At 30.1% G+C, this 24,830-nt stretch overlaps 2 protein-coding genes across 9 annotated transcripts in view; one reads left to right on the top strand and one right to left on the bottom strand.

Moving 5' to 3' along the window:
- LOC135132114 (axin) overlaps positions 1–24,830 on the bottom strand; it is a 46,134-nt gene that overhangs the window by 16,285 nt on the left and 5,019 nt on the right. The window contains exon 1 of one of the 5 annotated variants that reach the window (XM_064060067.1): positions 5,788–5,829. The exons of the other annotated variants lie outside the window; for them this stretch is intronic. The gene's annotated coding sequence lies outside the window, so the exon portion shown is untranslated. Of the gene's footprint in view, positions 1–5,787; positions 5,830–24,830 lie in introns of those variants that run through there. 5 annotated transcript variants of the gene reach the window in all.
- On the top strand, positions 21,124–22,619 carry LOC135132753 (uncharacterized). 4 transcript variants are annotated; one of them, XR_010281087.1, is made up of 5 exons: positions 21,124–21,415; positions 21,491–21,885; positions 21,945–21,991; positions 22,076–22,270; positions 22,349–22,619. XR_010281087.1 is itself a non-coding variant. In XM_064060946.1 (5 exons), exons 2-4 carry the CDS (start codon positions 21,597–21,599, stop codon positions 22,229–22,231), a joined length of 384 nt encoding a protein of 127 aa, XP_063917016.1. In that variant the 5' UTR covers positions 21,124–21,415; positions 21,491–21,596; the 3' UTR covers positions 22,232–22,270; positions 22,349–22,619. The 4 variants fall into 4 exon arrangements, 2 of the variants coding, with proteins under 2 accessions (XP_063917016.1, XP_063917017.1); XR_010281086.1 differs by having other exon boundaries at positions 22,058–22,270; XM_064060946.1 differs by having other exon boundaries at positions 22,184–22,270.

Here is a 24,830-nt window from a genome sequence, read left to right as displayed (position 1 = left end):
TGAAAGTGATGCCGCCACTATCAACCCTGTTATTAAAAGGGGTGAAAAAAGGGCAAAACCGCCGTAATTCGGGGCGGTTCGACCACTTCATTTCGGCGGCGTGAAAAACAAAAGGCGGTGGCGCCGCCGTCTCTGGTTACGAAATTCCAGGAATTAACCCCGAGGGTCGAGCTCTTTCCCTCGGCCACCTTGAGTCGAAATGCGAAGATCGTGCTAGCATTCGGTCGGCGGCGATGATGAAAGTGGCGAGAAATTGTTGCGTTCGCTGCTTTTAATGAAATGTCAAAGTTGGACGGAATCGCGTTTATTAATTTTTATTGGCGCGGATTCTTGGCGGTTTAAATGCAAATTAATGGCGACGAATAAATTGGAAGTGCGATAAAAATTGATCGGCGTGCACTTTTGCGGCGCGTTTATTACAAGCTTGCGGGGGATTGTTTTGAATAATGAATTGGTGCGCTTTTTGCTGAGAAATGCGATACTTTTGTTGTGTAACACGTAGCTGGTTATCCCCACCGAAATTGTTGATGACGTCATGCTGAAATTTTGCTGAATAAATTAATCTTATCGAAATTGTGCAGATGTTGTGGATTCGCGCTCGTGGTTTATCAATTCGTGGTATTTTGTACGTGAATAAAAAAATAATGAATGAAACGATTTATTTTATTGATGAAATCGGATATTTCGGAATGTAGTGATGTTGTTTTAGTATCTAGAGGTTATCATGGAAAAAAAATGGTCGAAGGTTATTTCGACAGGACTTCCCTCGGGTTTAACGTACAGTCGAACAAATTTCGCTTCTAGGAAAAATTACAAAATTTGTTTTTGCGAACTTTTATTTATGATAACCTCTATACATTCAAACAAATGTTGACAATGCCAGTAACAGTGTAAGAAACTAAATGACCGTCTATAAATGGGTTTTAACACCCTATTGAGATCGAAAAAATTCGATATTTGAAATTTCCAACAAATCCTATCTAAATCAATTTTTTTTGTATTTTTTCAATTATTTTGAGTTTTCGATTCGACTCGTTTTTTCTTCTTTCCAATTTTCAGATTCACAAACTTTTTCGATTTTTAGTTTCCCAATGTTTCAATTTTTTGTTTCTTCGATTTGCAATTTTTCGCTTTTCCACTTTTTCGAGTTTTCAACTTTTTGACTACAAAAAATTGAAAAATTGCAAGACTGAAAAATCAAAAATGGAAAAACTAAACGCATAAATGAAAACTCTGAAAAATCTAAAAATGAGAAACTTTGAAATCTATAAATTGCAAAATTGAAAAATTGGAAAATCAAAGATTGAAAACTGCAAACATTCTTTGGAGTTTTCTTTCTTTGAAAATTATAAAATTTGATTTTGCGAACATTTATTTATAATAACCTCTATACATTCCAACAAATATACACAAAACCATTAACAGTGTAAGAAACCTATATATGGATTTTGACCCTCTACAATTTTTTTTGTGATTGTCTACGACTGATAAAAAATCGAAACATTTGGAAAATCGGATAATGTAAAAATTTTGAGATTGAAAAAATTCTATAATTTTAAAATATCAAAAAAAAATCGAAAAACTGGTTTATTAAAAATTGGATAATTGAGAAACTGAAAAAAAAATTTAAATACAAAATTGAAAATCTAAAAACGAAAAGAATTATTTTAAAAACTAAAAACTGAATAATTGAAATTAAAATTGAAAAATCAAATCAAAAAATGTAAACTCGGATACCATTAAAACCGAAAGATTGTAAAATAATTCAACCGAAAATGAAAAAAAAAAAACTTGAAAAAGTACACTTTGAAATTTAATTAAAAATCGAAAAATTGGATAAATGTTACCTCGAAAATTTATTAAACTGTAAAATTGAAAAACTGTAAAAATTCCAAAATCGAAAAAGATCGTAAAGACAAAAATAAAAAATCGAAAAGTTGAGTAATTATGAAATTGAAAAATCAATAACTTGGAAAACTGGAGATCAAAATTTTGAAATATTAAAAATCAGAAATTGAAAAATTGTAAAAAAATTACAACTGAAAAACAAATTATTCCAAAAATTAAAACCGAAATTTTGAACAATTAAAAATCAAAAAATTTAAAAATTGTAATACAACAAAACTGAAAAATTGTAAAATCGAATGATACCAAAACCGAAAAATTGCAAAATTTCAAAAAGTTACAAAATTGCAAAACCGAAAAATCGTATACATGTGTGACTTTCAAATTAAAAATTCGAAAAATTATGAAATCGAAAGAAAAACTTGGAAACTGGAAATCGAAATTTTGAAATATTAAAAATCAAAAAACTGGAAAAACCGAATACCTAATTAAATTAAAACCTGGAAAAATTGTAAAAACGTAAAATTGAAAAATCAAATCAAAAAATGTAAAACTGAAAGATTATAAAATAATTAAACTGAAAATCAAAAACTTGAAAGAATAAAATTGAAATTAAATTAAAAATCGAAACATGTAAAACTACAAAAGTGAAAAATCGTCCAATTACAAAATCGAAAAATTGGATAAATGTGTAACCTCGAAAATTCATTAGACTGTAAAATTGAAAAATTGTAAAATTATTAATTTGAAAAGTCGAACAATTGATAAATGAAAAATCGAAAAATTGAAAAACCGAAGGATTTCAAAACAGAAAAAGATTGTAAAAATATAAAACTGAAAAATCGAAAAATTGAGGAATGCAAATATTAAAAATCATAAAAAACCCGAAAAATATTTAAAAAAATTGAAAAATTATAATACCTACTCACTACGAAATTGAAAAATTGATTTATTACAAACTGAGAAAATGAAAAATTGTAACTTGAAAATTAAAAATCCGAAAATTGAAAATCGAAATTTTGAAATATTTGGGAACAGAATTTTGGTAAATTAGAGAAATGAGAGAATGAAATTCGGACAATTGAATAATTAAAATTTGAACATCGCATACCATTAAAAACAAAAAAATTTAAAATAATAATTGAACTGAAAAATAAAAAATTTGAAAAATTAAAATTCTGAATAATTAGATCCCAGTAAACTGTAAAAATGATAAACTCTAATATTATTAAATCGAAAAATCGAATTGATACAGGAAAAATCTAAAAATTGAAAAATCGAACGATTCCAAAACCACAAAATTGAAAAATCGAGAAATTAGGAAATCTGACAATTCAAAAATCAAAAATTGATAAATTGATTCATTAAAAAATGGACAATTGAGAAATCGAGAAATTGTAAAGATGTGAAATGAAAATTAAAAATAAAAAAGTTGCACAATTACAAAACCCAAAAATCGTATACATATAAGTATAATTTTAAAATTGAAAAATCAAAAAATTGCAAAAATATGACATTGAAAAAATCGAAACAACGAAATTCGAATATTTGAAAATTCAAAATTTGAAATCGGATACCTTTAAAACGAAAAACTGGAAAATAAAAAATTTGAAAAATGAAATTTGAAATTTTGAATAATAAAAATCAAAAATTGAAAAATTGTATAATTATAAAATTACAAAACTGAAATGTAACCACAAAACTGAAAAATTAGATAATTGTAAATTTGAAAATTCATTGCACTGCAAAAACGAAAAATTGTAAAATTATCAAATTGAAAAATCGAAGAAATAAAAAATGAAAAATCAAAGAACTCCAAAATTATCAAATGGAAAAACATTAGAAGTCTATATTTTGAAATATTGAAAATCGAAACAAAGAATTTCCGATAATTGAAAAATCAAAAATTGAAAATCGGATGTCTTTAAAAATGAAAAATTGTTTAACAATTGCACTGAAAAAGCTGAAACTTGAAAAATTAAAAAATGGAAATATCTAAAATTAAAAATTTGGATAATTCTAAAATCGAAAAATGAAACACCATCAAATTGAAAAATCAAGAAATTGAAAATATCTGAAACACTAAAATAAAAAAAAAAAATAATAAAATTCAAGTGCCAAACAACCGAAAAAAGTAAAATCGAAAAACTGATTCATTAAAAGCGGACAATTGAGAAATATCGTACAAAGACAAAACTGAAAAATTAGATAATTGTAAACTCGAAAATTCATCAAACTGTAAAAGTGAAAAAATGCAAAATTATTAAATTAAAAAATCGAAAAATTGATAAAGGAAAGATTGAAAGATCGAAAAATTGCAGAATAATTAAATTGAAAAATTACATAATTTTAAACTCGAAAATTCATTAAACTGTACAAATGAAAAATTGGAAAATTAGGAAATTGAAAAAATTAGAAATATTAAAAATCAAAAAATTATGAAAACCAAACAATGAAATTTGGAAAAACGTATAAAAATTCAACTGAAAACTTTTGAACAATTAAAAATCAAAAAATCGAATGATAAAATCGAAAAATTGAAAAATCGTAAAATTGAAACACAATTAAGTTAAAAAATCTGATCAGAAAACTCAAAAACTGAAAAACCTAGAAATTTTGAAAAAGAAAAAACCCAAAATTCAAGTATCAAACAACTGAAGAAGGAAAAATCGAAAAAAAAAACGGACAATGCAGAAATAGAAAAATTGTAAAAAAAATAAAACTGAAAAATAAAACAAAATTACGATTTTGAAAAATTGGTCTCGAGTTATTTAGATAGAATTTCCCTCGACCCAGGAGTACAATACAACAAATCCAGCTTTTTGGAAAAATTATAAGATTCAGTTTTGTTAATTCCAAAAACTGAAAAGTTTACGAATTTTGAAATCGACAAAAATATAAAATTCAACCATCAAACAATTGAAAATTGAAAAATCGAAAAACTAATTCATTAAAACCCGGACAACTGAGAAATCGAAAAATTATAAAAATATAAAACTGAAAAATGAAAAAAAAAAATACAAAATTACGATTTTGAAAAATTGGTCTCACGTTATTCAGACAGAATTTCTCTCGACCCAGGAGTACAATACAACAAATCCAGTTTTTTGGAAAAATTATAAGATTCAGTTTTCTTAATTCCAAAAACTGAAAAATTTACGAATTTTGAAATCGAAAAAAATCTAAAACTCAACCATCAAACGATTGAAAATTGAAAAATCGAAAAACTAATTCATTAAAACCCGGACAACTGAGAAATCGAAAAATTGTAAAAATATAAAACTTAAATTACGATTTTGAAAAATTGGTTTCAAGTTATTTAGACATTTATTTAAAATAAATTCAAGTATTAAACAACTACAAAATGAAAAATCGAAAAACTGATTCATTAAAAACCGGCCAACTGAGAAATAGAACAGTTGTAAAAATATAAAAATAAAAAATAATTAAAAGAAAACATGCAAAATTGCGATATTAAATTAAAGTTATTTAGACAGAACTTCCCTCCCTTGAGAACTGTCGAGTACTAAAAATCGGGGTATATACCTCAGGTAGAAAATTCTTATCACCACCCGCCCTGAAACGGTCTTCCCCGCCACCCCAAAATTTCGAAAACCTTCTTCCAACCACCTTTCCCGGAAAACCGCCACAACCCTCCCCCGCAAACACCATCGCCCCCGTCTCCCGATTCCGGCCCACCTCCATTAATTTTTACAACCGCTACCCCTTCGACAAGACCCATTAAAATGTAAATTGCGCCGCGAAGAAAAGAAGAGTGAACGAGAGTCCACGAGACGTCCGTAAAAAGCTTATAATGGCTCCGTATAAAGTATGTAAGTAATGCGGGCTTGCTTCTTCGAGGATGTCTGCGAGAGAGAGAATGTCCCGGAGCGCGCAGGGACGGGCCGGCCCCGGGCCATTAAAAAGCGTTTCGTCACTTACCGGTCGCATTTAGGCGCTTCGTTCGCCGCCGCTGCCGCACTAACTTAACCGCAAACTGAACCGGAGCGAGCGACCGCGGGAAAACTTTAGCGCGCACGCGCCGCGGCGGCGGCGAGGAAAACGGGGAAAACGTGGTGGTGGAAGGATAAATAAACTCCTCGCGCTCTGGGTTTTTCACTTAATTATTAAAAAAAAATTAGTTGTTACGTTATAGAAGTGTCAAAGCCAACGCGATTATTTTAAAACTGAATTTCATAGCTTTCTGGACGGGTTTTTTTATCAATCGGTACTACAGGTGGCCGAATTTGTTTATTTATACATGCAGGTGCTATTTATATCTAAATAATTCGAATAGCTTGATTTTTCATATACAGAGTGTTGTTTATTTATAAAAACAATACAAAATGAAGTGGTACCACACGAACGTAGTCAGTCAAGCGTTCCGTCTGACACACTTATTATATTTAGATAATCGTTTATCTATAAACAGCGAGATTCCGTCAAAAGTCGCTAAAAATATCGCCACGTTTCTGCACTTCCCCGGTCGTCCTCAGTCGCCGCCGCCTTGACCGATTAAAACGTGACTATCCAGCTGCACTTCGGAATTACGGGGTACTTTGTCGGTACTCCAACCCGACCCTACTCCGGTCCTGGCGCGCATCTGTCGAACGGTACAGAATGCGCCGTCAAGAGAGAGGCGAGAGACGAGGCTGAATGGCGGGCGGCACAACTTCTTTGAAGCCCAGAGGCAGCCAGTGGTACCGCGGTTGCTGACCCTCGCCAGCGGCACCCAAACGAAAAAGGGCGACCACCACGAAGCACTTTATCCACTCGTAATACACAGAAAATTTTCCCCACTTTTCGGTACGATCAAAAAATTTCCGCCATACGACGGATTCCGACCCCTTTGCAGGTGTATTTGCCAATTTATTGGCGATATTGACGTGTGCTGTCACCTAGATTACATTATCTGATTGATTGTGCAAATAATATCAAGTCGCGGCGAGATCAAAAGTGGCAGGCGGGAAACATCCAACGAAATGTCGGGAAGTGCCGGTGATGGGTGGGTTTTTGTTGGGTCGGCGCGGTTTGATGGGGCGGTGGGTCGAGTGATGGATCGGGAAATGGGGGGAAGTTGCGACGGGAATCGGACGTTTGTGATTCCGCGCGATGTAGGAATCTGTAAATTTTTTAGTAAATATGGGAGATAAAGAAAATGGGATGAAATTCCGGATTGGGGTGACTGTCGCAGGGTGAAATGTGTTCAGGAGAAATATTAAAATTCGGAGTGGTCAAGCTGAAATCGACGAGAAATATGAAATTCTTGAAATGCGCTCGGACGCGATTTTTGCAGGTCGTAAGTAATATATCGAGTGTTCCTGTTTTTAAACATATCACCTTATTATTATCAATTTTTTCCGAATACGAAAAAATTCGTTGAAGATTATTTTTTTGATAAACTATAAAAAAATGTGATTTTTGTTTTCTGATGACCTCTAACTCAAAAACCGGTTTTTGGTTTCTCTAGTTTTTCGTTTCGGTTTTTTATTTTCTTTATTTTTACAAATTTCCAATTTTGCAATTTTTAGTTTATTCATTTTCAATTTTTCATTGCTTTTGTTTCTTCGATTTTTCAGTTTTTAGATTTTGCAATTTCAGTTTTCATTTTTTAATTTTTCGATTTTCATGCCTTCAATTTTTTTTTTTTCAAAATTTCGCCTTATTTTGATCCACTATTTTCCTGGAAACGTCGACTTAAATAATCAGAATAGTATTTTTGCCCTCCTTCCTCATCATATCTTATCTAAAATAACGAAAAACTTAAAAATTGTTTATATAAATCTGACAACAGTGGCTAATTTTTCACATTTTTTTTAATCTATCTATCGAAATCGTTTTTTTTTTTTTTTTGTTTTGTACGTGAATCGTTAAATTCGGTATGAAAATAAAATTCTGAAATATATCAAAAGTTCGAAACACGGTAAAAAAATGCACGAACTGAAAATCTATGATTCTCGAAAAGTTGCCTAAACATTGTCAAAAAAATCTGGGAAATACATTTCGACGAGCCGATTTCAGTTCAGATTTTTAGAATAGCAATTTTTCAATAAATGTTTTGACCGTTTTCCTAGATTTTGAGACATTTAAGATTTCATTTTCAAATCGAATTTTTCCAAATTCTGGTCCGCGACCATTAACACGTTATATTTTTCAAATCAGCTCGTCGAGATCTATCCCAGAATTTTTTGAGGATTTTTAGCCAACTTTTCAAAAATACCCAATTTTTCAGTGAATTTTTGACCGTTGTCCTTGTGATATTATTTAAGACATTTTTTTTTCAACCCGAATTTTTCGAGATTCCCAAGTTTTTTGAAAAAGCTCATGTATTTCCCAGAACGTTTTGAAGATTGTTGGTCTACTTTCCAAAAATATCAATTTTTCAAATAATTTTTGACCGTTTTTTGAGATTTCGATTTACAAAACTGCCATTTCGAATCGAATTTTTCGAAAATCTTGATTCGCGAATTACAATTCATAATTTTTTATTTTTGGACAACTTTTCAAAATTCTCAATTTTTCAATACTCTGGAGTGAATTTCTTGATCGTTTTTCGAGATATCAAAAAATTTAAACAAATCTCAATTTCGTCCGGCAGTATTAACACTTCATTCATTTCGAATCAGCTCATCGAAACGTATTTCCCAGAATTTTTTGAGGATTTTTGCCACTTTTCAAAAACCGCAATTTTTCTGTTTTTTTTTTACGATTTTCCCGAGATTTTGAGATAGTTACGAAAATTTCATTTTCAAATGGAATTTTTCGAAAATCTTGTCCGCGACTATTAACACTTTATATTTTTCGAATCAGGGCGTCGAGATCTGTCCCAGAATTTTTTCAGGATTTTTAGCCAACTTTTCAAAAATACTCAATTTTTCAGTGAATTTTTGACCGTTGTCCTAAATGTCAAGATATTATTTAAGACAATTTTTTTTCAACCCGAATTTTTCGAGATTCTTAAGTTTTTTGAATAAGCTCATGTATTTCCCAGAACGTTTTGAAGATTGTTGGTCTACTTTCCAAAAATATCCATTCTTCAAATAATTTTTGACCGTTTTTTGAGATTTCGATTTACAAAATTGCCATTTCGAATCGAATTTTTCGAAAATCTTGATTCGTGAATTACAATTCATAATTTTTTATTTTTGGACAACTTTTCAAAATTCTCAATTTTTCAATACTCTGGAGTGAATTTCTTGATCGTTTTTCGAGATATCAAAAAATTTAAACAAATCTCAATTTCGTCCGGCAGTATTAACACTTCATTCATTTCGAATCAGCTCATCGAAACGTATTTCCCAGAATTTTTTGAGGATTTTTGCCACTTTTCAAAAACCGCAATTTTTCTGTTTTTTTTTTACGATTTTCCCGAGATTTTGAGATAGTTACGAAAATTTCATTTTCAAATGGAATTTTTCGAAAATCTTGTCCGCGACTATTAACACTTTATATTTTTCGAATCAGGGCGTCGAGATCTGTCCCAGAATTTTTTCAGGATTTTTAGCCAACTTTTCAAAAATACTCAATTTTTCAGTGAATTTTTGACCGTTGTCCTAAATGTCAAGATATTATTTAAGACAATTTTTTTTCAACCCGAATTTTTCGAGATTCTTAAGTTTTTTGAATAAGCTCATGTATTTCCCAGAACGTTTTGAAGATTGTTGGTCTACTTTCCAAAAATATCCATTCTTCAAATAATTTTTGACCGTTTTTTGAGATTTCGATTTACAAAATTGCCATTTCGAATCGAATTTTTCGAAAATCTTGATCGGCGAATTTCAATTCATAATTTTTTATTTTTGGACAACTTTTCAAAATTCTCAATTTTTCAATACTCTGGAGTGAATTTCTTGGTCGTTTTTCGAGATATCAAAAAATTTTAAAAAATCTCAATTTCGTCCGGCAGTATTAACACTTCATTCATTTCGAATCAGCTCATCGAAACGTATTTCCCAGAATTTTTTGAGGATTTTTGCCACTTTTCAAAAACCCCAATTTTTCTGTTTTTTTTTTACGATTTTCCCGAGATTTTGAGATAGTTACGAAAATTTCATTTCCAAATTGAATTTTTCGAAAATCCGTTAACACGTTATGGTTTTCGAATAAGCTTGTCGAAATGTATTTTATTTTACAGAATTTTTTGAGAAATTTTAGTCAAATTTTCAAAAATATTAATTTTTCAATGAATTATACCCGAATTTTTCAGAATTATTTAACAACTTTTCAAAATTTCAGTTTTTCAATACACCCGTTTTTGGAGATTTCAAACCAGCTTGTATCGTTGAGTTGGTGCGCCACTTTTCGAACACCCTGTATGTAATAAGAATTATAGTAAACCAAGAGCTATAAGGTTATATGGCCATCATAAAATCATCCCATTGTGTCGAAGTTAAGTTGTTTACAATAGAAAAGGTTTTAGGGTCGTAAATAACGAGTCCACTACAGCTCGACCGGCTCTTGCGGTTTCGTTCAGGGGCGGCTTTCACTAAATATGAAAATCCACCACTCCACTATTTCTTTGCTACTTGCAGCCGCTGAGGGTTCCGAAATAACCACTCGCTTTGAAAGCCGGCCCTGTTAAATATGAGCAAGAAATGTTTAGAAGATGATTTATTGCCAACCGGTAAGCTTAGTGCGAACCACACAAAGGGGGTATTTATTTGCGGTCAACTAATTTTATGATGGCCATATAACCTTATACCTCTTGGTTCACTATACAACTTTTTAAAATTTTTCACGTTGTCAATTTTAAGATTTTTCAATTTTCCAAATTTTCGATTCGATTCGTTTTTCTTCCCAATTTTTTCGATTCATTTATTTTTTGTATTTTTTAGCTTCTCAATTTTTGCTTTTTCAATATTTCAATTTTTCGTTTCTTCGGATCTTCGATTTGCAATTTTTCGATTTTCAACCTTTTTGACTTTGCAATTTTCCGTTTTTTCAGTTTTTCGATTTTTCAATTATTTCCGATTTTTTTACTTTCCGAATAAAAAAAAATGGAAAAAGCTAAATTATAAAATTAAAATATGAAAAACTGAAAAATCGAAAGATTAAAAATTGCGAAACTTGAAAATTGCAAAAGTACAAAATCCATAAAAGATACTAAAAGTAGAGGAATCGCAAAATCGGATAAGGAAATCCAAAAACTGAATTTGAAAAATCCAAGATTGAAAATTTGAAAAACTGAATAAACGAAAAATTATAAAATCGAAAAATAAGAAAATGAAAAAACGAAAAATTGCGATACAAAATCGAGAAAATGATAATTAAAAAATCGGAAAAATCGAAAACCCAAAAGTCAAGAACTTGAAAAATTGAGGAAACGAAAAATTAAAAATTGAGAAACTAAAAAATCGAAAAGTTGTAATATCGAAAAACTGAACAAACGAAAAATTAAAAAAATTGGAAACCGAGAAAATTTTCGATTTTTCAATTTCAGATTTTTTAGTTTTTCGATCAAAACTAGAATAAAAAAAAATGGAAAAATCAAAATTATATAATTAAAATATCAAAAATGAACAAACGAAAAAGTTTAAAATGAAAACTTTGAAAAATATAAAAAGTGGAAATCAAGAACTTGAAAAATTGAAGAAACAACAAAAACCGAAAGCTATAAATTGGGAAACTTGAAAATCGAAAAAGTGCAAAATCCAAAAAAAACAAAATTACAAGACATTTTTTCCAATTTTTCGTTTGTTAAATTTTTCGATATGTATTACAATTTTTCGATTTTTCAGTTGCTTAATTTTTGATTTTCTCGATTTTGTATCGCAATTTTTCGTTTTTTCATTTTCTTTATTTTTAATGTTTCTTTCGATTGTATAATTTTTCGTTTATTCAAATTTTCAAATGTTCAGTTTTTAATTTTTCAAATCCTCGATTTTCCAGTTTTTAAGTTTTTCAATTTTTGGATTTCCAGTTGTCCGATTTTCCGATTCCTCTACTTCCACTATTTCGAATTTTCAATAATAAAAACCGAGAAACTGAAAAATCGAAAAATTGAACAAACGAAAAATTAAAAAAATTGGAAGTCGAGAAATTGAAAAACTGAAAAAATGAAAGTTGAAAGAACGAAAAAACACTGAAAATGGAAAAATTAAAGAAAAGGAAAAGACGAAAAATTCTGATAACAAAAAATTGTAAAATCAAGGAAACAACAATCGAAAAATTGCAAAATTATGAAATTGAAAAAACAAAAACCTGGAAAATCGTGCAAAATCGAAAAAACGAAATGTTTATTGTAAATTGCAAATACTGAAAGTGCTGGAACCGGAAAATCGGATAACTGGAAATCCAAAAATTACAATTGAAAAATTTTCAAACTGGAAAATCGAGGATTTGAAAAATCAAAGATTGAAAATTTGAAAAATCGAATAAACGAAACATCATAAAATCGAAAGAAACTGAAAAATACGTGAAATGAAATAACGAAAAATTGTGACAGAAAATCGAGAAAATGATAATTAAAAAACGGGGAAATTCAAAAATAAAAATCAAGAACTTGAAAAAAAATTGAGAAAACGATAGATTAAAAACCGGGAAACTGAAAAACGAAAAATTGAACAAACGAAAAATTTAAAAAATTGGAAGTCGAGAAATTGAAAAATTGAAAAAATGCAAGTTGAAAGAACGAAAAAACACTGAAAAATGCAAAAATTGAAGAAAAGGAAAAGACGAAAAATTCTGATAACAAAAAATTGTAAAATCGAGGAAACAGGAACAATCGAAAAATTGCAAAATTATGAAATTGAAAAAACAAAAACCTGGAAAATCGTGCAAAATCGAAAAAACGAAATATGTATTGTAAATTAGAAATACTGAAAGTGCTGGAATCGGAAAATCGGATAACTGGAAATCCAAAAATTACAATTGAAAAATTTTCAAACTGGAAAATCGAGGTTTTGAAAAATCAAAGATTGAAAATTTGAAAAATCAAATAAACGAAAAATTATAAAATCGAAAGAAACTGAAAAATACATGAAATGAAATAACGAAAAATTGCGACACAAAATCGAGAAAATGATAATTAAAAAATCGGGAAAAATCAAAAAATAAAAAAATCAAGAACTTGAAAAATTGAAGAAACGAAAAATTAAAAACCGAGAACCTGAAAAATCGAAAAATTGAACAAACGAATAATTAAAAAAATTGGAAGTCGAGAAATTGAAAAACTAAAAAAATTAAAGTTGAGAGAACGAAAAAACATTGGAAAATGCGAAAATTAAAGAAAATGGAGAGACGAAAAATGCGTTGCAAATTCCAAATAGTGAAACTACAGGAATCGGAAAATCGGATAACTCGAAATCCAAAAATTGCAACTGAAAAATTTTAAAACTGGAAAATGTAGACTTGAAAAATCAGAGATTGAAAACTTGAAAAATTGAATAAACGAAAAATTATAAAATGGAAAGCAACATTGAAAATCAAAAATAAAAATCAAGAACTTGAAAAACTGAAAAAGTTGTAGTCGAAAGAAAAAAAAAACATCGAAAAATGGGAAAATTAAAGAAAATGGAAAGACGAAAAATTATGATAACAAAAAATTGTAAAATCGAGGAAAAAGGAAAAATCGAAAAATTCCAAAATTATGAAATTGAAAAAACAAAAACTTGGAAAATCGTGCAAAATCCAAAAAAACGAAATATGTGTTCCAAATTCGAAATACTGAAAGTACAGGAAATCGAAAAATCGGATAACTGGAAATTTAAAAATTGCAATAGAAAAATTTTAAAACTGGAAAATCGAATAAACGAAAAATTATAAAATCCTGTGAAACATTGGAAAAATAAAGAAAATGAAAAAACGAAAAATTGCGATACAAAATCGAGAAAATGATAATTAAAAAATGGGGAAAATCAAAAATAAAAATAAAGAACTTTAGAGCTTTAATCAATACAATAACCTGCTTCTCCCAATAATTTTTTTAGTCACCCTGGATAAATAATTCTAAAACCTATGAGTGCACTGATATACCTCAAGTATAAGAGTAAAATATTTTGCATATTTCAATCAGAATTAATCAGGCAAAATTTTGAGATGACGTCATCAATTTTTTGGGAGCGGATAAACGAATAAATTTTGATTAACGATTTACCACGATTACGATAACCTTAAACGTTTGCAATATTTCACATCATTTCAAAGTTGTTATACAATTAAAAAAATATATATGTATTAGCCAAATTTTGGTTAAATATATATACAAAATTTGGCAGCAATCGATCCAGTAGTTTCGAAGCTTACGTGTTTAACACAGACACATACGCAAACGGGAGACTACTTTTTTTGTAGATTACCACTTCTTTAGCTGACCCTCAGGAAGTAAACTCGTGTAATTAGACACCAAATTGAACTCCCTCTACGCTTTTTGTCGTTACGCCCCTGGTTATCAATTTCCAGCGATGGCTTTCCACTTAGCCCGAATGGGCAAAAAATGAGTGGTAATAAACCTCACAATGGGGAATCGCACAGTCATCCCCCTGTAAAGATTTTTTTATTGTCCTTTTTTGTGTCGATTCGTAATCCTCGGGAGGAATTTCCGGTTTAAAGAAACGAAAGAAAATGGGAAAAAAAAGCTGACGCTTAATCAAGCTTCATTTAACCTTGTCGCGTTGATTTATGGTAGATTGCGGCCACGAAACGGCTTTCTCAGGTGATCCCAACCCTTCACCCAACCAAATAAGTTCGATCCGGCCCATCATTGAAATCATCCCGGCCCTCATAAACATGTCATCCTCTCGACAGGGAATTTTCTAGGAAGTTATTTACAATCGCCAGCACGCCCTCAGCTGTCAGATGTGCCCTTTCACAATACCTCCGGACTACCCTCAGATGCCGGTTTTTCTCCGAAGAAATCGGCCCATTTCATGTCTTTGTCCGACCGCCGGACCCTCGCTCTATCCCTCCTCGTCAACCCGTCAAATCTACCGAAAGTCCGGTCGTAATTACACAGGTAAGAGAGCAAATTACCTACGGGATTATCACGTATTTATTAGTCGCAGGGGTAACAACCCCCGAAGACGGTGACTAACGCGAAAATACCAACGCCGCGCATCCACAAAAAAAAAAAAAAACAAAACACAAACAAACGTCGCCCCAGCTCCATCAAAGCAGGCGAGTTTATAATTTTTAAGTCCACACGCACGCAGACACACAGGCAGACAAAGATGCCGCGATTCGCCGTTGTTTGATGACGGCGGCACCTTTGAGTGCGCCGACCGCTTTGCGGAAGGTGTTTATCGAGGGCGGCTATGCCTCTATTTATTCAATTTTTTCTCCCCGAGGCGGAGGCGAGCGCCGAAACGCGGGGAAAGTCAAGGCCGCCTAAAACCGTTCGCGTGTACCTACGTGAATAATTGATCCCTCGAAGAACGAAAACGTCTTCGTCGCATACGAAAACAATTACACACCTAGACGACTCGGATTTCTTGCACTTGACGGACGTCGCTTGATCGATGCTCGCTCGCAGCGTGACTGATCGCTTTTTCTTTTTGTGTTTTGTTGGGTTTTTTGGAGGTGTGGAAGCGACAGCGACTTGATTCGGTCGCATCGATCGCTGTTTACTTCCTGGAGGTAAGGTGAGGAAGTATAGTGATCGAGTCCATGTTTTTTTGATGTTTCATGAACTCTAGTCTAGAGTATGAAAAAAGTGGTCTCCCATTTAATAATGATATTCAGAACATTTCTACGTGACATTCTTTCGGTGCATAAATATAAACATTTGAGTCACGTTTGTTATTAGTGCTGAGAGGGCATTTTATCCCGTTATCTGGTTTAGATACATACATATTACCAATTTTTTAAGGGATTTTTGGATGATTCAAATTTTCCAATTTTCAAATGTCCGATGTTTCAGTTTTTCGGCTTTTCTTTTTTTATTCCTTGATATTTTTACTTTTCGAAAAATCGATCCAATCTAAAAACTGAAAAATTGAAAGATAGAATAGTCGAAAAATGAAGAAATCCAAAAATGGAAAAACTGGAAAAAAACCGAGACAACGTATACCTTGAAAAATCAACAATTTCAATTTCCCGATTTTTCAATTTTTAGGTTTTGCGATTTTTTGACATTTCGACGTTCAATGTCTTGATTTTTCGACTTTTTGAAAAATTGCAAAATATAATAATTGAAAAATCAAAAAATCTAAGACTAAAAAAATAAAAAGAGAAATCGAAAAACCGAAAAATCTAAAAACCAAAAATCATACAATAGGAACGCCGAAAAATTAAGAAATCGAAAAATCTAGCCACTAAAACACCGAAAAGTTGAAAATTGGAGAAACTGAAAATCGGAAAATTGCAACGAACAATTGAAAAGTCGAAAATTCTAATGCATAGTTGAAAGATAGAGAAATCGAAAATCTGAGAAACGGGAAGATTAAAAAACCGAGACAACGAATAATTGAATAATCGAGAAATTGAAAAATCACAAATTTCAATTTCTCCATTTTTTCAGTTTTTAGGTTTTGCGGTTTTTGCAGTTCTGGATTTTTGGATTTTTCAATTGTCAATGTCTTGATTTATCGACTTTTTGAAAAATTGCAAGATGTAAAAACTGAAAAATCGTGAAAAATCTAAGAATTGATAAATAGAAAAACCGAAAAATCTATACACCAAAAAATCCAAAAATCAGAAATCATACAATACAGAAGTCGAAAAATCTAGAAATCGAAATGCCGAAAAATTGAAAAACTGAAAAGTTCAAAAATTAAATAATCGAAACCTTAAGAAAACGATGATCGGGGAACTGAAATATCAAAAAAATGAAAATATAAAAAATTGAGACAACGAATAATTGAACAATCGAAAAAACGAAAAATAGAAGATTTGAAAAATCGAGCAATCGAGAAGTGGAAATATCGGAAAATCGACAAAATCCAAAAATCGGGGAAATGAAAGATTTTGGTACATCATTTCGTCGATTGAAAATTCGGGAAAATGAAAGTCCAAAAATCGAAAATTTGAGAAACGGGAAGATTACAAAAGCGAGACAACGAATAATTGAAGAATCGAGAAACTGAAAAATCACAAATTTCAATTTCTCCATTTTTTCAGTTTTTAGGTTTTGCGGTTTTTCCAGTTCTGGATTTTTGGATTTTTCAATTTTCAATGTGTTGATTTCTCGACTTTTTGAAAAATTGCAAGATGTAAAAACTGAAAAACCGTGAAAAATCTAAGAATTGATAAATAGAAAAACCGAAAAATCTATAAACCAAAAAATCCAAAAATCAGAAATCATACAATACAAAAGTCGAAAAATCTAGAATAGCCGAAAAATTGAAAAACTGAAAAGTTGAAAGATTAAATAATCGATACCTTAAGAAAACGATGAATCGAGGAACTGAAATATCAAAAAAATAAAAAAATAAAAAATTGAGGCAACGAATAATTAAACAATCGAAAAAACGAAAAATAGAAGATTTGAAAAATCGAGCAATCGAAAAGTGGAATATTGGAAAATCGACAAAATCCAAAAATCGGGGAAATGATAGATTGTGGTACATTATTTCGTCGATTGAAAATTCGGGAAATTGAAAGATCCAAAAATCGAAAATTTGAGAAACGGGAAGATTACAAAACCGAGACAACGAATAATTGAAGAATCGAGAAATTGAAAAATCGCAAATTTCAATTTCTCCATTTTTTCAGTTTTTAGGTTTTGCGGTTTTTCCAGTTCTGGATTTTTCGATTTTCAATGTCTTGATTTCTCGACTTTTTGAAAAATTGCAAAATGTAAAAGTTGAAAATTCGTGAAAAATCTAAGAATTGATAAATAGGAAAACCGAAAAATCTATAAACCAAAAAATCCAAAAATCAGAAATCATACAATACAGAAGTCGAAAAATCTAGAAATCGAAATGCCGAAAAATTGAAAAACTGAAAAGTTCAAAGATTAAACAATCGAAACCTTAAGAAAACGATGAATCGAGGAACTGAAATATCAAAAATGAAAAAATAAAAAATTGAGACAATGAATAATTGAACAATCGAAAAATAGAAGATTTTAACTGAAAAATAGAGAAATCGAAAAATTGAAGACGAGAAAGATAAAAATCGAAAAGTCGAAAAATCCACAAATTTAAAAATCGCCAAAGTTAAAATTTGAAAAATCGAGATTCGATTTCTGGATTTCTCACTTTTTAAGTTTCGCTGTTTTTCAATTTCTGGATGTTTGGATTTTTCGATTCCTCAATGTCTAGATTTTTTGAAAGATTAAAAAATATAAAAATCCAAAAATCAAAAAATAATTGGAAAATCCAAAAATCGATAAACCGAAAAAAACTAAAAATCGAAAAATAAAAAAACCGAAAAGATCGAATAATCGAAAAATTAAGGATCGATAAATCGAGGAACAAAACAAAAAATTGAAAATTTGTATCCGAAATTTGTATGTCGAAAAATTGGGAAATGGAAAAATTAAGAAATCGAAACAACGATTAACTGAAAAAACGAACAAGTGGAAAATCCATAAATTGAAAACTTAAATAATTGAAAAATAGAGGAATCGAAAAATGAAAAATCGAGGACCAGAAAGACAAAAATCGGAAAATTGGAAAACCCAGAAACTGAAACACCGCAAAAATTGGAATTTCAAAAATCGACAAATTTAAATATCTCAAATTTCAATTTCCAGATTTTTCACTTTTTTGGATTTTTCATGTCTCGATTTTTGGACATTTTGAAAAATTAAAAAAATTGAACAAACGAAATGGTGAAAAATCGAGCACGAGAAAGACAAAAATCGAAAAATCGGAAAATTCAAAAACTGAAAAACCGAAAGAATTGAAACTTGAAAAATCGACAAATTGAAAAATCCCAAATTTCAATTTGTAGATTTTTCACTTTTTTGGATTTTTCAATGTCTCGATTTTTCGACTTTTTGAAAAATTGAAAAATAAAAAAAATTCAACAAACGAAAAAGTGAAAAATCGAGGACGAGAAAGACAAAAATCGAAAATTCAAAAACTGAAAAATCGCAAAAGCTGAAATTTGAAATATCTCAAATTTTAATTTTTTCGATTTTTCACTTTTTAGGTTTCGCTGCTTTTCAATTTCTGGATTTTTGGATTTTTCGACTTTGCAATGTCTTGATTTTTCGACTTTTTGGAAGATTGAAAAATATAAAAATTGAAAATTCGAAAATCGCGAAAAAAAAATTGAAGATTTGAATAATTGAAAAATCGAGAAACGAAAAAATTAAAAATCGAGAACCAGAAAGAAAAAAATCTAAAAGTCGGAAAATCCAGAAACTGAAAAACCACGAAAATAAAAAATTGAAAAATCGCAAGTTTCAATTTCTGGATATTTCTACTTCAATTTTTAAAAATATCTAAAAACCGAAAAATCGGATAAATCAGAAATCCTAAAATGGAAAAATTGAGAAATTAAAAATTCGAGGAACCGAAAAATCGAAAAATTGAAAAATCCTAAATTTGAATAGTCGAAAAATTGAGAAACAGAAAAATTGAAAAACCAAGTTTACAAATAACTGAAGAATCGAAAAAGTGAAAAACGAAAATTTGAAAGATCGAGAAACTGAAAAATCTGATTGTTTTTCAGTTTCTGATATTTTGGATTTTTCATTATCTCGATTTTTCGACTTTTTAGAAGATTCAAAAATATAATAATTCAAAAAAGAAAAATCCAAAAATCGATAAAACGAAAAAAGTGAAAAATCGAGGACAAGAAAGACAAAAATCGAAAATTCAAAAACTAAAAAACCGCAAAAGCTGAAAGTCGCTGCTTTTCAATTTCTGGATTTTTGGATTTTTCAATATCTTGATTTTTCGACTTTTTGGAAGTTTGAAAAATATAAAAATTTGAAAATTTGAAAAATTCGGAAATCGTGAAATCGACAAATCCAAAGTTCAAAAAATCGAGAATTGAAAAGTAGAAAAACTGAAAAATTGGAAAAAAAATCCAAAACTCGATAAACCGAAAAAACTAAAAATAGAAAAATCAAAAACTGAAAAGTTAAGATCGAATAATCGAAAAATTACGAATCGAAAAATGGAAATATTTAAAAATTGAAATGGAAAAATGTAAAATCGAGGACAAGAAAGATTAAAATCGAACAAAATGAGGAATTGAAAAATATCAAGTTTCTCGATTTTACCCTTTTTAGGTTTCGCTGTTTTTCTATTTGTACATTTTTGGATTTTTCAATGTCTCGATTTTTCGACTTTTTGAAAAATCGAAAAATAAAAAATTGAACAAACGAAAAAGTGAAAAATCGAGGACGAGAAAGACAAAAAACGAAAACTCGAAAAATCAGAAAATTCAAAAAATTAAAACCGCAAAAGTTGAAATTAGAAAAATCGACAAATTGAAAAATCTCAAATTTTAAATTCTCGATTTTTCACTTTTTAGGTTTCACTGCTTTCCAATTTCTGGATTTTTCGACTTTTTGGAAGTTTGAAAAATATAAAAATTGAAAATTCGAAAAATTCGGAAATCGTGAAAAAAATCCAAAATTCGATAAACCGAAAAAACTAAAAATAGAAAAATCAAAAACTGAAAAGTTAAAAGATCGAATAATAGAAAATTTAAGAATCGATAAATCGAAAGATTTAAAAATTGAAATGGAAAAATGGAAAGTCGAAGACAAGAAGGATAAAAATCGAACAAAATGAGAAATTGAAAAATCTCAAATTTTAGTTTCTCGATTTTACACTTTTTAGGTTTCGCTGTTTTTCTATTTGTAGATTTTTGGATTTTTCAATGTCTCAATTTTTCGAATTTTTGGAAGTTTGGAAAATATAAAAATTGAAAAAAAAAACAGAAATCGCGAAATCGACAGATCGAAAGTTTGAAAAATCGAGAAACTGGAAAGTCGAATAAATTGGAAAATCGAAAAAAGAAAATTCGAAATATCAAAAAACTGAACAATTAAAAGATCGAATAATCCAAAAATTAACAATCGATAAAATCGAAAAATCGAGTAAGGGAACAAAAAAAATTAAAATTCGAGAAATCAAAAATCTGAAAATTGAAAACATGTATACTCGAAAAATTTGGAAATGGGAAAATTAAAAACCAAACAACGAATAAATAGTTGAACAACCGAAAAAGTGAAAAATCGATAAATTGAAAATCTGAATACATAATTGAAAAATAGAGAAATCGAAAAATGAAAAATCAAAAAATTCAGGGCAAAGATAAAAATCGAAAAGCCGAAAAATCCAGAAACTGAAAAACCACAAAAGTTAAAACTCAAATTTTAATTTTTCGATTTTCACTTTTCAGGTTCGCTGTTTTTCAATTACCAGATTTTTGGGTATGTTAGGCCCGGTTTTACAAATGTCCGGTTCAACACGAGTTCAACTGAACTTGAGTTCAACTGAACTGAGGTTCAATTCATGCGTCCGTTTTACAAACACCGCTATCGTCCGGTTCAGCTGAACCACAAATTTCCTTAGGTTGGTAGCGCGCACCCGAGAATCTGACAGTTGAGACCACGTTGGGAGCACGTTGGAAGTGTGTTGTTGTTGTCATCTATGTCATCATGTCACATTATTATAAATTATTTGTGACAAATTCTGCAAAGTAATTAGTTTTTTGCGTTACTGGGGTACGTATATGTGTATATGTAACATTTGCTCGTTAATAGTAGATGATTATGATGGTTTTTAACATTTCGTTTCAGATGAGTAATACACGTGCTCCGAATTTTACAAAATCCGAAGAAAACTTGCTCCTATCTTTAGTAAGCAAGTATAGAAATATTCTGGAGTGTAAATTGTCCAACACTGATGCAAATCAAAAAAAAAAAAAATCAGTGTTGGAAGAAAATTGAAGTAGAGTTCAATTCTTTATCTGGCCAGACCTTCCGGGATCACAAAGTTTTGAACAAAAAGTACGACAACATTAAGAAGAGGACAACGAAAAAATTTGCTGACGAGAAAGCCTATGTCGGTGGTACTGGGAGAGGGTCACAACAAAGTATTGAGGCCACCGATGTTGATGTGGCTGTAAAAGAAATTCTCGGGGCCAAACCAATGGGGCATAGCAGCGAATTTGATGGCGATTCCGAAACAACCTGTAATAAGTATTTTTATGAATAATATGTATTGTAAAATTAAAATGTTGATGCTTTTCAGCATTCCAAAGTAACAGCGGTATAATCTGTCTGATGACGAAAATGATGGTAAATACTTTTTATCCTTACATACACTTTATTCAAAAATTTTTTACTATTTTTTCTTTATTTCAGATTGTTTTATGCCAAAAGATCAAACCGGAGCAATTTCGAGAGAAGTGCCTGTTATGGATAAAATAAGTGGTCCCAATAAAGAAAGTGGTAAACATTAATAATAATCAAATATGGTTATTTTTGTAGAAAATGGTCAAACTGGGAATTGGGCTAAATACTCCCCCAAAATCTTGAAGCAAAAAAAATTTTCAGCACTCACGCCATATCGTAGAGGTATTATATGTATATATATTTATATTAAAAAATGTTTGACACTTGTCTTAAAACTTTATTAATGTATTGTTTGTATAGGTAAAGGAAACCAGACAAGTGATAATTTAGAGCAATGTGCCGCTGCCAAAGAACTTGTCGAACTAAGTCGAAAGGAATACATCCAAAAGGAGCAAGAGTTTAAATTAAAAGCCATGAAAGAGAAACATGAACTAGAAATGCAAATTATGAGAGACAAAGCTGCACTTGAATTAGAAGTAATAAAGCAGAACACCAAATGAAGATTGAAATATTAATTGCCCAAAAATTTAATATTTTAAATAATAAAACTTAAATAAATAATTACATTACATTTTATTATTTACTGCAACTAAAAACGAAATCAAAAAAAGCAAATGAGTAAAATATTCTCTGATGAACTGGTTCCGTACAAAATTGTTCTGATTATAATTGCCACTATATTCTCCAATGTTTTCAATTAGAACATCGTTCACAAAATTCACTGCTGCTTCTTCTTCTGCGTCCACTGGCGGTTCTTCTTCATTTAAAATAATTGCAATGTTGTGTAAAACTGCTGTTGCCACAACCACTGCCTCTAATTTACACATTTTTAAACGAATTCCAAAAGCCAATGCTGGAAAGCGTCTTTTCCACACCCCAAAACATTAATTATTTGAGAAGCTGTTGCTTTACTAATCCCTATAAAGTCACCAGCAACTTGCAGAAAAGATCCAGTGGCAAGGAAACGTGAAGTCACAAGTAGCATTTGCTCCAGTGATACTGCATGATTTCTTTCTGTTCGCGATGTAATTTGCTCCTGTATTTGTTGCAAAATAAACCGTACGCCAGTCTTGGAAAAACGAAATCGTTTCAAAAATTCCCCAGCATTTCACTTTTCAAAGTGATTTTCTCTCAACTGAAAAACTTTTGGTCGTCGCATACGTGCCGGTTCTAATATGTTTATCATTTCTAAAACGTCTTCATCGTCAGTTAATACTCCTAATAAATTTTCCATCTTCAATTATAATGCTGTCACACCACCAAAACGATAAAGCACAGACATTTGAGGTTATGGACAGTTGAGCGAAGCTTAAACCACCCTGACATCAGCGCTCAGCTGAGCCTTCGTTTGAGCGCGGTTTAACATTGAACCATGTATTGTAAAACGGACAACTGCAGTTGAACCAAGGCTTATCTTTGAACCTCGCTTAAGCTTGCATTGTAAAACCGGGCCTTAATGTATCGATTTTTTGACTTTTTGGAAAATTAAAAAATGTAAAAGTTAAAACATCGAAAAATTCGGAAATCGTGAAATCGACAAATCGAAAGTTTAAAAAATCAAGAAATTGAAAGTCGAATAAATTGGAAAATCGAAAAAAGAAAAATCTAAAAATTGAACTGTTGAAAGATCTAATAATCAAAAAATTAAGAATCCATAAATAGAAAAATCGGGCAACAGAAGAATCAATAAATTGAAAATTCGAGAAATCGAAGGATCTAAAAATTGAAAAATCGAAAATTTGTATAAATCGAAAAATTGAGAAATGGAAAAAAATTGAAATATCTAAAAACTGAAAAATCTAAAAATCGGATAAACCAGAAATCCTGAAAGTTGAAAAATAAATAAATCAAGAAACTGAAATATCGAAAAATCAACGAATAAATGAAGATCGAAAAAATTGAGGCTGTTAAATATAAAAATCGAATTTCAAAACCGAAAAACTGAAAAGCTGAAACTTTTATTGTTGCGTTCCTCGATTTTCCGATTATTCGATTTTTTAACTTTTCAGTCTTTTGATCTTCGATTTTCCAATTTCTCGATTTTTCCATTATTATATTTTTATATTTTACATAAAAAATCGAAAAATTCAGAAATCGTGAAATCGACAAATCCAAACTTTAAAAAATCTAGAAATTGGAAAGTCGAATAAACTGGAAAATCAAAAAACAAAATTCCAAAAGTCGATAAACCGAAAAAAGTAAAAATCGAAAAACCGAAAAAAAGATCGACTAATCGAAAAATTAATAACCTATACATCGAAAAATCGAGGAACAGAACACTCAAAAATTGAAAATTCGAAAAATCGAAAAATTGAAAAATCGAAAATTTGTGTATCGAAAAATTGGCAAACGGAAAAATTAAGAAACAACCAATAATTGAACAATCGCAAATGTGAAAAATCGATAAATTGAAGATTTAAATAATTGAAAAATAGAGAAACAAAAATTATAAAATCGAGAACGAGAAAGAACAAAATCGAGAAGTCGGAAAACCCAGAAACAGAAAAACCACGAAAATAAAAAATTGAAAAATGGCAAGTTTCAATTTCACGATTAGTCAATTTCTGGATATTTCTACTTTCCGATTTTTAAAAAACATCTAAAAACCGAAAAATTGGATAAATCAGAAATCCTAAAATGGAAAAGTCGAAAAATTGGGAAACAGAAAAATTGAAAATTTAAATAATTAAATAGATAAAAGAAAAATCGAGGGTGTGAAATATAAAAATATAATTTCAAAACCAAAAAATTGAAAAGGTGAAACTTTTATTGTTGCGTTCCT

Source organism: Zophobas morio, unplaced genomic scaffold (genome assembly GCF_036711695.1).
Source record: "Zophobas morio isolate AGI-343-1 ecotype UQ-CSIRO unplaced genomic scaffold, CSIRO_AGI_Zmor_V1 ptg000021l, whole genome shotgun sequence".
Taxonomy (NCBI): domain Eukaryota; kingdom Metazoa; phylum Arthropoda; class Insecta; order Coleoptera; family Tenebrionidae; genus Zophobas; species Zophobas morio.
The sequence above is the reverse complement of the archived record's forward strand: the minus strand, read 5'-3'. Positions and strand labels throughout refer to the sequence as shown.

What these genes read in the sequence shown, in the direction of transcription:
- LOC135132753 (XM_064060946.1), top strand. Translation starts at nt 21,597, where the DNA reads ATGCAAATCAAAAAAAAAAAAAATCAGTGTTGGAAGAAAATTGAAGTA. An exon ending in TGGCGATTCCGAAACAACCT is followed by an intron (nt 21,886 to 21,944) that starts GTAATAAGTATT and finishes GATGCTTTTCAG; the next exon opens with CATTCCAAAGTAACAGCGGT. An exon ending in GTCTGATGACGAAAATGATG is followed by an intron (nt 21,992 to 22,183) that starts GTAAATACTTTT and finishes TTATTTTTGTAG; the next exon opens with AAAATGGTCAAACTGGGAAT.